This window comes from Ambystoma mexicanum, chromosome 6p (assembly GCF_040938575.1).
Source record: "Ambystoma mexicanum isolate Mex_15411 chromosome 6p, UKY_AmexF1_1, whole genome shotgun sequence".
Lineage (NCBI taxonomy): Eukaryota > Metazoa > Chordata > Amphibia > Caudata > Ambystomatidae > Ambystoma > Ambystoma mexicanum.
The window spans coordinates 1,445,742,149-1,445,758,226 of NC_090935.1; the positions used below are offsets into that span (position 1 = coordinate 1,445,742,149).

Genomic DNA, 16,078 nt, shown 5'->3' on the forward strand with positions numbered 1-16,078 from the left:
CAAGAAAGAGAACAACGGTAGAGACACGGATACCAAGATGGTGCCTGTGAGAAACCACGTAAGAGATGCAGTGGTGCACGAAAGGGTTCAAGAAATGGCTAAACCAATGAAGAGATGTAATTCAAGTCATAGGTGATGGAGCAATCTGGTTATTTTAGGTTGACTCTAATTTAGAGCACTTTGGGTACCCTATAGCTTTTTTACAGATGTCAATGTTAACTTGAATATCGAGAACTTTAGAGATTAAATGGTTATTTAGTGATTTAATTGTTCGAAAGAGATTGGAAAAGTAGGAAAGCAGTGGCTTGTTTCTAGAAAGCCAAAATAACTTCAATAAGCTTCCAGGGAACTTTATCAGCATTACTAATCTCTTTCTGTTGTATGGGTGTAGAAGTAGGAGACTCGCACACATCTGGCATCCTTTTGGCTATAGACTTATCATGTAAAACAAAAGAGAAAACCCTACCTGACCCTAGTACTAAGAGGGGGCTAAGAGGGGGATCCCTGCCTCAAACAAATACGAAGGATTCCATCACGATGTCCGTCCAAAACAAGTAGTCCACTGTCGTGTGTCAAACCCTATTTCCTTCCGTTACACTCTAAGTCAAACTAAGCAAAGTGGTGATCTTCTTGGTCCAGAAGAATGGCTCGCTTCTTCACGATGATGGATCAAAGTTCACTTTTTTGTGTGTTTTTGTTTTGTATATTGGTTAAAAAACTTCAACCTTAACAAAACAATTCTTTGAAAAAGAATGATAAATAAGATCAATAAAAATTCTAATACAAGAAAAATAAATAAAGATACAGCCACAAAGGAAAAACAGATTTCCAATAAATACATTTCAGGAGCTAATAATTTCTTGATCAATTGTGTCACAAAAAGAAAAAAGAAAACACAATATACTCTATCCGTGAAAGTCAAAACATTTGTAAATAAACATACAATTCATAGAATGATTAGTGTGACAGATAATGGTGTCAAGTCGTATTGTCCAAGTTACTTTTGCTCATTTAGTCTCAAACTATTAAGGAATGTCACTACTGAGACCACCAAGGATACCTGGATGCCCTCTATGCATTTTCTCCAGAATGATTCTTGGTCTGCACAGACAACTGAATCAAAATATTTTTGGAAATAGCAATACCTCCTCGTTCTTAGTGTAGAACATTCTGTTAGTAAATGCTTCAGAGTTTCGATTTTGCACTCAGTTTTACAGAATCTGCATACAGCCTCTGTCCCCTACAACCTCCGCTTTCTAATCAGAACCTCCCTGGAAGGAAGTAGGCTCCAACAAAACCGGAGGTAGTCATCCCGAATCCTAACACCCAGACATTTCACCAAGTAAGGAACCAGAGTCCCCCTGCTTCCATGTTCATACTGTAGGTGAGATACACTGGTGTATTCATGAAAGGTTTCTGTATTTGCACACCAGTCTTGATCAAAAAGATTTTTCTTGACTCGTTCTGAATTGCTGGTCAACTCATCCTTTCCCAATTCCAGTTTGTGCAGTAAGATTTCACAGCGACCAGTAAATTCCATCAAGGTGGGTACCTGGCCGGAGGTCATAATCTCAGTAAGACAGTGTTTTATTATGAGGGCCAAGACATTTGGAGTACAATGACAAAAGGCGCCAAAGGCCTTTCGCTTTCAAGGAGTCATGTCTAATCGCACTCACTGGCACAGAGTTAGGGACCCCCAAGACTTTGCGCCAGAACAGACCCTCAATTCGAGAAAGAAAATCCAAGGCCCAATCTTCCAGCAACTCAATTCTGTATAATAATTTTGGAGTCATTTTACCCTCAAATAATCTAATAAGAGAGATAATTGAGAATGTGCAGTAGAAGAACTTAATTCTTTTCAATTGAGGGATATAATGTTCTACATTCACCCTCAGATGCTTCATAAAGAATTCTCTAGTTCACTTCTGGGTGATGAAAAAGGAAACGTTTGTCAAAAAGGTGAAAACCAATAGTCTCAAAAGCTTTCCTGGCTTGGTGCTCCATCAATGCACATGCAAAAAGAAAGACTTGCATCTTCACAGTTCTAGGGACGGGGGGGGGGGGGTGATGCCCTCTCCCACTAACCTCAGGTTTCTCAATACATTTCACGAAGCCAGAACAAACTACTTCCTTCTCCTGGCCTTTACCACAATGGTCACAAACACCAGGGGGAGTGACTCTCTTCCCCTGCTTTTCTTAGGCTCTTCACAATCTTCATATGGAAAAGGAAAGTCTTGTATCTTCACAGGTTTAGGAGGGGGGTTGACCCACTCTCGCACTAACCTCCGGTTTCTTCATACTTTTCACGAAGCCAGAACCAACTACTTCCTTCTCCTGGCCTTTACCACAATGGTCACAAACACCAGAGCGTATGCTTTCTTCCCCTGGTCTCTCTCAGGTTTTGCTTCTCGCAATGCCAAAAAATGACTCCCTTCCCGTGACCTCTATCGTGGCGTTCCCAAACACTAGGGGGAATGGCTCCCTTTGCCTGTCCTTTCTTGGGCTCTTCACAATGTTCACACACACTGGGGGTATGCTTTTCCTCCCCTGGTCTTCCCCAGGTTTACACAGTTCAAAACGGATGAGGAATGACTTCCTTCCCCTGGCCTTTCTCAGGTTTGCAGTTCACAATGCTAAGGGGTATATGCTCCTTCCTGTGGCCTCTTTTAAATTATTATTACTGATTGGGGCTCCCTGACCCAGGTTTCTCCTGCGGTTTGTCTGGGCAGACCTGGTTCACTACCCTGACAGGTACTGCCGCTAGTAGGATGTGAAGCCGAGGCTCTCCTATGCTTCCTTTAACTTGCGTGGGTTCAAGACCCTTCTTTTTTGGGGCTAGGGGTAGTTCCTCGACCACTATGATGAGGGCAACTCCCTCTAACATCTGCTTCAACTCTACTAGGGTCACAGACCCTCCTCTTTGGTTCGCTTTTTGGCCATAAGGGAGTTGCCTCCCGATGCAACCTTTTTGAAATCCCCTACTGGCTCCCGCACTCCAGTTACCTTTGCTTCTTACTGGATGCTCCTCCGGTTCTTCCTGGAGACATATCTCTGCGGCTCTTGTTCTGCCGTCCCTTTTCACATTTCCGCTTCAGTGGTTTCACAAGGGTTTCTCGTGTTTTACTCGGTCGGTGGTGCAGGCGTCGCCATCAGCCCACTTGATCCACTTTCCCAAGGGTACGTCACGTACCAGTTATCTGATCGGGTGAAGGAGTCTCGCTGTCCGGCTTCTCCTTTTGACATCGGATAGACGGGCCAGTGTTCTCTGTGGATCCTTTGGCTCCTCTCCTTTGGACTGCTTTCTGTATAGCTCTCCTGTGCAGGGTTTCTTCCACGACTGTGTGCGTTTCTAGTAAGTCCTTTGTCTATTTCTGTGTTCTCTTCCTGCCCCAGCCTATATCGAAGGCTAGACCGCTGCTCCAGATTTATTAGAGCATGTGCCATGCCTCTGTACCCTTCCTCGTCTCAGTATCGGTTTCCTAAATAGTCCTAATGTCGATGGTCTTATCCCTCATCCCCACAGGTTGACTAGCCAGAGTCCTACAGTAGTACATGTAAATGTTAAATAAGGGAACAGTGGGGTAAGGAGTTAGAAGTTTTGGTGGTACTGGACTGTGATTGTGCTGGCGAAAGGCAGTCTGGTGTTTGTCTCCATCCCCAGGAAGGTAGTCCCTCCTCACAAGGTCCTCCCACAAACCCCCCCCCCAAGGGAAGTATTGGGTAATCGACCACCCTGGCCTCATGGGAAGGGATAGACCCTCCTCCCACCCCCTACCGGGAGAAGTAAAGCCAGTCAAAGGCTTGTCACACTAAATAAATAACTTATTTGCCTCAAAGATTGCTTTCCTATAATTCATTTGAAGTGACTTAAATATCTTCAAGTTATAAGATGATTTACTTTTTCTTCCTTCAAGGGAAACCTTTAAGCACCATCTAATGACTTGTGTCACTATAACTGCACTTGGCTATTGTTTGAGCCTGTTAAACAGCAATGGGAGAACTTTGGTAAAGCTTTGAAACTTCTAAGTACTGTGGTGATGATGCCTGCCTGGGTCTTGGGGCTTGTGAGGGGCCACTCAGAAGGTTGGTGGCGATATTGAGAGGACTCCTGGTCTGCCCCATAAAAAGGACATTGGCCGGCAGGGGAGCATCACATTCACTGTGCTGGCCCTTTTATGACACTGTTCAAGAAATGGCATCTTAAGTTGCTTTGGCCCTCTAAGCACAGACCCTCGGTATTACTATAACTGATCCAACAATAAACAAATTGGTGACCTCTCAGTAATGTTCTTAGTGACGGATTAGTCCTTACTCCCATAGATTCTTCATTTGAAATATATCTTCTCACAGCACCAGTTGTCCCGAGAAATGTTTTCAGGCACTAGGAGGCGCAATGTTTCTCTACTCACTGCTTCTGAATGCCCATGATGCCGAATGTGACATCAGCAGCAGTACATGGGTATATGGAGCCAGCCAAGCATTATGACCTCTGTTGATTTTTTCCAATGCACACGGTAGATGCTTTGGAATGCTAATTTGCTAGAGCAAATTTTAGCTGCTGTGGCATCACTACCACCTTCAAAAGCCCTGGGATTTAAGCCCAGGAGGGATTGCAGGAGGTAAATGTCAAGGTCGTCCCCCACCCCTATAAGGTGCGCCTCTGCTGCCTGTGGATCTTACCAATCCATGCACTCCAACCCTACCCCTCGGGAGTGCGCTGCCAAACTTACATTTATCTCCATATACAGGGTGCAAGGACACTGTTAAAGTCACTTATGTCAGAACCCTCCTCCAAGCGGTTCCAATCCCTTCGAGACTATTCAGATGAGGAAAGCTCTTCCATGAAGGACAAGAAAAAAAAGAATAGGAAAAGGTTTTGCTCGCCTAGAAACTGCAAGTGTCATCCATCTTCATCTTCCTTGAAGAAAAGGATTTACCGCTCACGCTTCAGGGACAAGGACGACACCTCAGAGGAATCTCCACCTACCCAGGTACTGTTCCCACTAGTTTCTCCACAAAAGGAACAGTGGGAAGAATTCAGGTTTAAGATGCTTGACATCTTCACCAAAGCCCTGCTGCCACGCTTTTAGGCTTGGTGCCTGAGCAAGGGCCCACCATGCTTGTTGAAGCCAGCGGAGGCACCTCCTTTTCACGCAATCACACGCTTGCTGGTTTGTTTCTGGCTTCTCCGATGGACACTGTTCCCCTTCCTACATCAATCGGCTCAGCCTTCGTACGTCAAAGTCGCAGTGCTGACTGGCTTCCGTGTCTACGGCATCAACAGAAGGAGATATAGGATGTTTTATCTGAAATAAGGAATCTGTGGAAAATGGAATCCATTTGAAATGTATGGTTTAGTATTACAGAACCTCTTAGAAACATGCTTACCACGTATATCCCAAAAGAAAATGAGGACACAAAGATAAGAGAGGTCCCACAGTCTTTGGTCGCAAAACTTGGCATAAGTGTTTTACAGCGACTCCAAACCAAAGATGGTAGACTACCCTTTTGAAGGCTTAGCCCACGGTTCACGGCAAGAACGGGAAAAGGTAACAAACACATCAGAATCCATGATACCACGATGCCCCAAACAACTCCTGAAGGGGAACAATTATCACACTCAGGTGCATGATTTTGAAAAGACCTGGCCCAGGAGGTGGGGATGTGGAGGTATAAAAGAGTGAGCAATGTGGGTAGCCATCAGAGATGTGGTACAATCATATATCCCCTGGGCAGGACAAAGGCTGATAGATATGCAGGGATATTTCTCCTCTGTGAAAGGGACAGTGAGCTAAAGACTTGGTTGAGACTCTCTCGGGTGCCATCCACCCAAGAACAGGTCAATGGACTGTGTTCGTGCCGGCAGACAGACTCCAAGAACCCCCTCTGTTTTGCACAATAATATATCTGTCTACTGTACGCTCAGTGTTTCCACGATGTGCAACATTCTTATCTACCTAATTTTCTGCAGCAAACTCTTCTACTTTACTATTGTAGAACTAACATCTTAAGTAATGAAATATTTCACACGTCCCCTTCATATCTGCCTGTAATTCCTATGATTTAAAAAAAATCTATATTCCTCTTAAAAAGTGTGTTGTAAAATGCACCTTTTTGTGACTCATTTTAAAAAATTTCCTCAAAGCACAATCCTCCCTGCTCCCCTTACAATGGGCCATAGTTGATCTCTGCCCCCTGTCTTATCAATTCTGTGAGCTTATTCACATAGCCCCATTTGAACATTCACTAGTCACTACTGCCTACTCCATGTGAACTGTGAGCTGGAGCTCATGCTGCTTTCTAAAGAAGCTATATAATTACTCGGAGCTCCTCCAGACTTCTAGCGCCAACGGACAGTACTTTTACACTGACATGGTCAGGTATAAAAACAGTTTCTGACAGATCAGACGCTGCACAGGGACGTAGAACCTCATAACACATGAGCTGGTGCAGCAGGGGATGCATGGCATTTGGTACACGTATGGCTACAAACAAGGCAAGTGAGAATGATAAGTTATTTCTGGAGCAGAACTTAAGGAAGATGCATGGAGCAGAATGTAAATCTGACTGCATGTTCTACCCACAGAGTTCTAATAAAGAGCTAGAGGGCTAACATTACATGCTTTATGAGAGCAAAAAGTGAAGCATTCAATTGGCAGCCATAGACACCATGCTGGTTGAAAAAGTCCCATAGCCTACAATGCAAATTGATGTTTTTTTCCACCACCATGGTGTCCAGGGCTGACACAGTTCCTGGTGGAATGTTGGCCCTCTTGTTCTTTATTCTCTAGTTCATTATTAGAACACTGTGATCCTATCTTAATTCAAACATGGCTGCCATTTTAAATCATTGTATTTATTTAGGGCAAAGAGAGTCCAAACAAAGAAAGAGTGAAATACATTTCATGTTAAACCATGAAGGGAATTTGGAAATGGTACGCATGTGAAGCTCTTATCTTAATAACTATAAAAGAAAACATTGTTCCTTTTATGCTAAATAAATGTACAATAACAATGGGCCTCATTACAAATCGCCCGGTATGGAAACAACGGTGGCGGTAAACCCGCCGCCACCGTTGTTTCCATGCCGGGTGATCACAACTCCTGCAGGCGGGAGGTGATGTTCCCGCCAGGTCTGACCTGGCGGGTTTAACACCGCCCGCCTGCAGGCGGACGAGGAAACACCGGCAGCATTACGAGATGCTGCCGGTGTTTCCATGATCCCAATTCCCATCGAGTCCGATAGGACTCGATGGGAATGGGGATTAACATCATTCCGCCTCCGTGATTCCCGGAAAAACCGGGGTTGTAATGCCCCGGTAATTCCGGGAATCGTGGAGGCGGAATGGTAATATGAGTCCGGCGGTAACCAGGCGGTTGTACCGCCGCGGTTACCGCCGGACTCGTAATGAGGCCCAATGTCTGTTTAATAGCAAAACTATTGGATTGCCTAACAGGCTTTAAAAAAGTAAAGTTAATGGCAGTTTTTGGAATGGGTCTGAATTGGTCAACTACATATTCATTATATTTTGAATGTTACTACCATGAAGCTTGAGCGTAGTGAGCAGAAGACTGCACTTACTGACTGATCAAACAGATATCCATGATAGATACATGATAGATGGATCCAAATTTATCTTTTGCACTACACACCTTTTTTGATTTCAATGGTAGCAAAATAAAGTCTTTTCTTCCAGGTCATTCAAAATAACCATGATTAGGATAAGGGCCAGGCAGTACAGCAGAGTGGCAACAACAAGGCATCCCCGTGGTGCCTTTGGCTATGCAATTTAATGAAAACAACTAAGGGTTAAACGATGAAGCCTACGGTGAAGCTCTCTAGTTTCTTGTACCCCGAGACCATGTACATACCTACGGGACTAATGTTGTTGCCCCCTCTCGGATTGGGCTGCTGGTCCATGGAATAGGCATCTTCCTCTTCCTTTATGTTTAATGAAACAACTACTGGGAAAGGTGGCAATTCTGTAATTTAGAAAAAAAATAATGATACAATGGAACATCCAAATACATACTGCTGAACATATACATAATAAAATATAGATATTTTGTGATATTCTACAATCAATGAAACCAGAGGTCCAGTTCGCAATGACATCAAAGTGAGAGTAATACAGTATACTTTCCACCCTGCTCTCAAGACCTTTATCGACTTTCTCCAAACAAGTAGTGCAAGGCCTTGTTGAATAAATGTTCTTCACTGGATCAAACTACTCAGAGCAAACTCTAACAAGAATCTGGCACCATCTATGCGGGGATGGGAACATGCTGTTTACTAAATGGATAATGAAGAATTCATGCAAATTACGCATTAATAGCAATAAAAATACCAGTGGGACAGACCCAATAAAAACATGTATTTGCAAATGTATCTGTGATATTATGTTTTACAGAAGACATGCTAGACACCTTTGCATGTGAATAATGGGAATATGTCCACGAACAAGGTCATTAAAATTTCCTGTGAAAAACTGTTATTCATTTCGCAAAAACATATGCCAACATGCAGAGCTACTCGTATCGATGCAGCCCAGGTAATTAGATTTTCACTGGCACCCTGATGTACACCGCTCCTTAAATGGATCAGTTTCCCCTTACGTAGAGGTAATATCTCAATAGGCAGCAGTGCTCCTGTAAATGCGGTCTGGCCACTTTGCTTATCACCAGCTTTTACCAACCGGCTCCCGGCCATATTGGGCCAACTGCTAGGTTTGTCTCTCTGATCTGCATGGTGGATACACTGTATCTATCAATTTCCTCTCTTCTCTGGATCCTTCGTGCAGCCGCTGTGGATTGGAGCTGCAGAGTTGCTTTTTATTAGCCGGCCAGATTACCATCCAGGTTTTCTATGTCTCTCAGCACCAACGAGGTCCTCAATTTGCTCAGTCTCTTCCTCTGGCTCTCTGGCCAATACCACCAGGTGCAGAACCTCTCCTCCATGAGCGCACATCGCAAACTGTTCTTGGAATGCCTTGTCCTGTACTTTCCCTCTCCATTTCTGTTCTTATTGCTCCAGTTATCGTGCACGTAAACACAATTCCCCATGGTGTCTGGTCTGTTTTCTGACATAAGAAGAGATTTTTCATCTGGTGGAGGTACTTAGTCACAAAGGTTAGGCCAGAAAGATATAGTTTCTATTCAGAGTAGAGAACAAGGGAGAGTCTATCAATGATGCTGTCAGCCAAAGGCGTAGCTAGGGGGTGGAGTGCTGAGGGGGCTATAGTCCTGGATCTTTTAGTTGTAGCCCCGGATAGAAGTTCAGGGGCTACAACCAAAAGACTAGTTAGCCCCGAGTCCCGACATTAGCACAGCCCCAAATCTTTTCCAGACCTAGCAACACCCCTGCTGTCAGCATATGCATGGATGTGAGGCAGGAATCTGGTTCTAGGGCACGTGAACATGAAAAGTGAACATATGGTTATTTTATATTTTGTTTTGAATAACATGCTGAACTTTTGGATTAGCAATTTTAGGTTGATCAAGGTTGGAAACTGGAGCACAAAGCGAGTAAGGCTTTGTGGGACCAATGGGATAGTACGTTTTCCTTGCTAATATTTAGCGAGATCATGTCTTTCAGCCAAAAAATTATCCAGTTGAAGCATGAGGAGACGTACAGCCAAGTGGCATTGGCAAAGATGTGAAAGCTAAAACCAGACCATCTCTGAATCCAGAGGTCACATGTACATTTTGAAGACATTATGCAAAAGGATCGATCCATAGGGTCACATATAAGAGGTGAGTGAAGGACTTGTGTGGTGGCTGCATTGGGGTATTTTGCTGTTTCTGTTGGTGTGCAGCTTCCCTATAGCCGAGTTCCTGGGAGACCAGCGTCCTGGGCAAGGTTGTTCCTGTACACCTACCGGCTGCCATAGAGGTTGGAATCCACGATGGGGGGGTGCATGGAAGAGTCTTCCATAACGGGAAGAGGACCACAGAGTAGGTCCTTTCTTCACGAGGCATCGGGAAGCAGTGCGTGCGCACTCAGATGTCCTTTACTCTAAACTGCAGAAATGTGTACTGCTCAACTGGCGCTTGGAATCCACGTCCATTAGCTCCATAAAGAGTCTGTGGCATCAGGAAACAGCGTAATTTCAACAGTCCTCTGTGATTAATCCTGTGGAGTCATAACCAAACCTCAGCCTGAAGTCTCCTCCCATGTGGCCAAGGGAAGGCAGCCGCTACCTGATACTAACCCTGGGGGTGGTATCAGAAGGAAGGATCACATGGGAGGAGATGGCTATCAGGGGGAAGTGGTGATTCTGTTGGGAGGGACGCAGTATTTATCTTCTTCGGAAGATGAGAATCATATAATACCCAGATACCTAATAGCAGGTTATCAATGTACAAGTCCCTCCCATATAACTACTCAAAGAACCCATCATGGAAAATCATCTAGACAGAATAAGGTTGGTGCCTCAGGGATTCAAGAATAATTAAATGTGAAATCCTTTAAGTGCCATCATTGTGCTTTAGGTATAAGTCTTCACGGCAATATCAAATCACAAAACCTTCTCACAACCTCCCCTCGCTCCGACAACTCTCAGTATGTAAAGCAGTCAGAACTAACAGACTATAAAAAGATCAATACCACTATTGGCTTCAGTACACAAAATACCCATAATATGTATGGTACTGGAACAAAGAAGAAGGGCTCAGAGGCAGTGAGGATTAAAAGTGCTATTAACCAAAAGGTCTGGTCTAGTTGTTACATACTAGGGCACTTGATCAGGACATTTAAATCACGAAATTAGGTACAGCTGAAAGAAGGAGGTGAAGGAGATGTAGAAGGTAGCCAGGAAGGCAGAATGTAAGCAGAGGCTGTTAGAGGTGCAGGAACAGCCACAGAGAGAAGAACGGCAGTGGAAGCCATCGTGAAGAGTGAAGGTGAAGCCAAGCTGCATTGCAGAGTATGCGCAGCGGGAAGCAGCGTGTGGAGAAGCCCAGCGGATGAAGAGACCTGCTCCCAACTGAGCACACAGATCAACGGAGCTGTCAGAGCTCCAAGGGAGAGATGCGCAGCCCACCAAAGGTACGCGGAAGCTGCAGAGAGAGTGGGCAGGATGCAGGAGGTCCACTGCAACAGCCGACCGTGAAGAGGAGATGCCGCCAAAGAAAGCCAGTGAGATGGCCAAATGCTAATGCTGACCCCGGGGTGCTCCGCATGAGACAATTCTTAAAATCACATCATTTTGACTAACGAATAATTAAAGAAACAGAGCAGAAGTGGCAAGAGCAATAGCGCCCTTGTATGGGACTACGATTGGAGAAAGCTAATAACCAGCATTGTCAACAACTAAGAGGCCGTGAGAATAAGTCCCTTTATAGGAGATATAAATTGGGGAAAGCGTATACATCCCACATTGCCAACATACTGTGAAACCATACAGAGGTGACAAGGGCGGAACTCTCCCTTTTTGGGATATCAACTGGGGGAAACTTGAAACCCAGACTGCCAACAGTCAAGAGGTTGCCAAGAAGTAGTTAAGAGACAATCTGAGAACAATGCTTCTATATAGAGTTTCCAGTTTGGGGAAAACTGGAATACACATTGTCAAGTGACTATAAGAAAAGGCAGTTACTGCTCAACCATCCTTCCAAGGGATATTGGTGTGGAGAATCTTTTAATCAATATTGCCATCAAGTTTGATTGTAGTTGTAGGAGTTTTCTTCCTGGCCGGCGAGTATACCAGGAAAGGAATCATAGTAGTTCATCCTGGCAGGTGAGTATACCAGGAAAGAAGATGATTTGAAAAAGTATGTTTGTGGCAAAACAGTGTATTGTTAAGAACATATTAACCATATGATTTGTTTGACAAGCTGTAGCAGCACCAAAATGTGTTTCTGTGCTATCCTGACAAAAGTATTTCATTTGAAGAAGGTGTGATATGCTAATAATTGTTGGACATTCTGAAAATAACTATTGCTTTGGTTTTTAACTTCTGTTTTGAAAGAACAACATTTGCCTTTCCAAAAGGATATCGTAGAGAACAACAATTGTCTTGATTTCTGAACAAACATTGGTGGAAAAGACATTTGCTGTATCAAGGGGAAAGACACAGTGAATGGAAGAGCCTTTTTGTGTTACATTGAACAGAACTTTGTGGAATCAGTACTTTGCTCAAAGTATTCCTGAATTAATCCAGGGGAAGGCAGCCCAACTCTGGTCACAAGGAGTACTTTCAAACCCCTTGAAGTTTGAACTGATACATTGTTTTGTTGAACTAAAGATAGCCATTCCTAGTATAATGTTGTTGTGTGTATAAGTGTGAGGGTCAGAGACCTTTTGGACAGTAGGTCATTTAACTTTAGTTTAAGTTTGTTAGGCAGGGACCAGGTGTTTATCCCACCCTTTTTCATTTAATAAAACGTCAACCTTTGGGAAAACCTTACCTTTGTGTCCGTCTGGCATTTCTGACCCCTCACACCTCAGAGTACTTCTGGGAACCATATTTTTTTCAGGTCTGCTTCAACTTAATCCTTATAAGGTATTTAGACAGTCACATGTACTTTTATCCTGTCTTGGATCTTTCAGCTTTCCTTTCTGTGTCCCTTTTTTGAAGTTTTTTTTTATTTTTATTTGTTTTATTGTTTTATCCCAACAGGAAATGAAGCATTCTTCTGCACTGCAACAAGCGGTGTTAACAAGTATCGACAACATAACACATAATCAGTTCCCCATTCAACACCCCTCCCACCCTTCCCCAACTCCCACCCTCCCTCCCGCCTTGCCCCAAGGATCCCCTTTCTCATTCCACTGTATCTGGAGTCTGCTTGAAAAACTAGTTCTTGTCAATGTGGCTCATCCCCCAATGTTTGGTCTCAGCTTCTGCAGTAAACTAGGTTTGTATGAAGACATTCCATTCTGCCATACCCGTTAAGGTCTCCACCCGGCTGCCCCTTACCGCCCCTCCCACACAGCTGTTTCTGCCAACGCCCACTTTTTCAAGTCTCTCCACCATTCCTCTACATCTGGACCTTTGGGGGATTTCCATGCCATGGCAATCCATTGTTTGGGCAGAATATACGCTGGGTCCTTCATCTTGCTAATGTATCTGGTTTGTATGGGGAGTACCCCTCCTATGAGCAAGTGTGTCCTCTGAGAAAGAATGTCTAGTTGCCCCCCTCCTTTGCGCAATCTGCTCGTCACCTCCGAGGATTCCCAGCCTGACGACGGGGAATATTCATGAGCATGTGAATCCATGCCAGACCCCATGCTGGAGAAAGAATGTCTAGTTGCCCCCCTCCTTTGAGCAATCTGCTCGTCACCTCCTGCCAGTATTGCCCAACCAGCGGACATGCCCAATCTCTTTTTTGAAGTTATGGCTCATGGGCGTTCTGAAGGTCCTTTCCTAAAGTCAGGAGCTGACCCAGTACCAGGTGAGAACAGACATTGAATACTTATTCGGCAAAAGTATCAAACCCTCTTCTAATTCTCTGTTTTTAATAACAATCTCACAGTATAAAAGACATCATAGTGCAAAAGATTCCAGGCAAAAGAATGAATATACAATCCAGACGAATGTTTAGAAGATGACAGGTAAGAACCATGATCAATACATTCTAAGTCCTTCACATATGAAGCATCTATTAATTATCACTGACTAAGAAAACATTCCCTCTTTTTAAAAGCTGAAATAATAAACTTTGAGACTGCATTAAAATGATTATGATTTCATTATTATAACAGCCTCTCTCCTAGTTTCAACCGGTTTGGGTCTACTTGGTCGAAAATATTTGACCTTTTCCAATTTGATCTCTTTTTTTTGGTCATTTTCTTTTGTTGAAAATGTGGGGGGAGACCTCCCCCATCTGCATCCCCCACCTTAACCTATTCCCTTAACCCCTCCCCATATATTTATTTAATTGTATTTGACCGAAAAAACAATAAAAAAAAAAACGGTCAAATCAAAACAGTCAAATGTTTTTCGATCAAGTATGTTAATACCGTTTCAACCATATACAGACTTAATAAGGGTTAACATAAAATGAAAATCGTCTTCCACTGATGTCACACATACCTGCCAAAAAAACAGATGTTCCTCTTCCCCAATGTTTGGTAAATTTAGCAAGGGGAAGGATACCCAGTCGGAATTTAGCAAACAAAGATATCAACTTCATCCCTACTAGGGAATCTAAATAAGGCTCCATAGTGAAGTTAGATTTGATTGTTAAGTAGCTTGCTGACAGTCGACCTGCATGGCAGATGTTGAGTCTAATTCCTACAGCCCAATCATAAAATGTTCCCGTGAGAAGCGCTTTGGTTTGCCTGTTAATCCTAGACGGATCAGACCACAGGGACTCACAATCCAAAATCAGAAACAATTGTTTTACATGTTTGAAACAAGGTAGGGATTTTGCACCATCCAAGGATAGATAGGACATTGACAAGGCCCCCTCTATAAAGTCAAGTTCATCCGAGGACTAGATCTTAAGCCAATATAACAAAGGTTTAATCATAACCTCATATTTAATATCGATATGTCCCAGTTCAAGGGCTACTGGTACGGAGGGAGCACTACTGGGGAGGGAGAAAAGGGACTTCAGGAATTTATTTCCGGTCGTCTGAATTCTGCACCATATGTTATTGCCAAAATGGCCTGGGTGCTATAAACCTTCAAAGCTGAGGAAATTGACCTTCTCCCAAAGGGTGATGAAAAGCCAGCTAAGGCTCCTGTTTTTGTTGCTGCTGTTGGTTTACTCTTTTCCACCTGCTTTGCCCAATTCAGATTACTAGCAAAGGATTTTCCCCAAATATTCAAAGCCATCCACAAGTGTCAGAGGAAGGTTACTGAAATAAAATGTTGGACGGGCATGATAAGGACAGCATGTAGAACAACATATCATGACATGTTTTCGATGTATTTATGGTCAAGTTTTTTTTGGTCACAGATAATTCACAGAAGGTTGTAAGTTGGTGTTCAAGACCAACAGGGCTTTTAGACAATAACATTGCGTAGTCTGCAAAAAATAAAATTCTCCATTTAACAGAACCCAACCACGAGGCGTCTAGTGCTACTGCAGACATATCTATAGCTAAGCTGTTAATGTACAGGAACAACAACAGGGGAGCCAATACGCAACCTTGCCATACGCCTATATTTACAGGCAAGCGATTTGTTAGCTCACCCTTTTGACACAATCTTACACAACTAAAATAAAATTGCAGGAATACAAACACATAATTGGATTGATAAGAGAAGGCGGGATCTGTAGATAAGTCAAAACCTTCCATAGTTTCTCTCATGGGAGTGTATCAAAAGCCATCTGGAGATCAACAAACGTCAGGTAGATAGGCTGAGATTGAAGTAAAACAAACCTTTGCAAAATTAGATCCAACCTGAAGGCCTGGTTGAATCAATGAGGCATAGGTTATCTACTATTGCTAACATAACAGCATTTCCCACTGAATACATATTGCACTGGATCAAGAATATTGTTGGTTTGAAGGAAAAATGGTCATTGCAGGCTGTCTTTATTTTGTCTATTTGTGATATTATAAAGCATCTTGATGCAGCAGCTTTTGGAATAGTTTTTGTAGAGGTCACATACGAGGAAAAGCAGACGGGAGAAGAAACAGAGCAAGCTAGTTTGTGTACCAATTGTGTACTTCTTTTAGTATTTTGCCACACTTCTTGACAAAACAGATGAAGTCACATTAATTCAGAAAATGAGTGCACCAACTAGCCAGTTCATCATTTAACATGTTCACAAACATATCGGGAGAAAAACTTTAAAAGATTAACTGGTGTCTCTTGCATTTTGTAACACAAGAAAAGTTTATTCTGCTTAAATGTGTCCCCCAAAACAATTTACACCCTGTGAACAATGTACTATTCCAAAATCCTAAAGTGACATGCCCAGATTTAGTACGAGAAGAACGTCTCAGCCTAAAAGGATTCCTATGTGAAACAAATCCTCCTGGAAAGATTTTCTCAACGAAACAGAATAATATTGTGCAATCCTCTTCTTCAAATAAATCTATACTTAAAAATACACCACAAAATGTCCAATTCTTTAACAGAATACTGAAGAAAGAGTATGGCATTCACATATTCCCCTG

At 43.1% G+C, this 16,078-nt stretch overlaps 1 protein-coding gene across 2 annotated transcripts in view; it reads right to left on the reverse strand.

Moving 5' to 3' along the window:
* Positions 1-16,078, reverse strand: part of LOC138510495 (uncharacterized) — a 338,379-nt gene that overhangs the window by 103,513 nt on the left and 218,788 nt on the right. For both annotated transcript variants that reach the window (XM_069626188.1, XM_069626187.1), the window contains exon 8: positions 7,873-7,983. In XM_069626188.1, the coding sequence (XP_069482289.1) occupies positions 7,873-7,983 (111 nt within the window). The remainder of the gene's footprint in view (positions 1-7,872; positions 7,984-16,078) is intronic.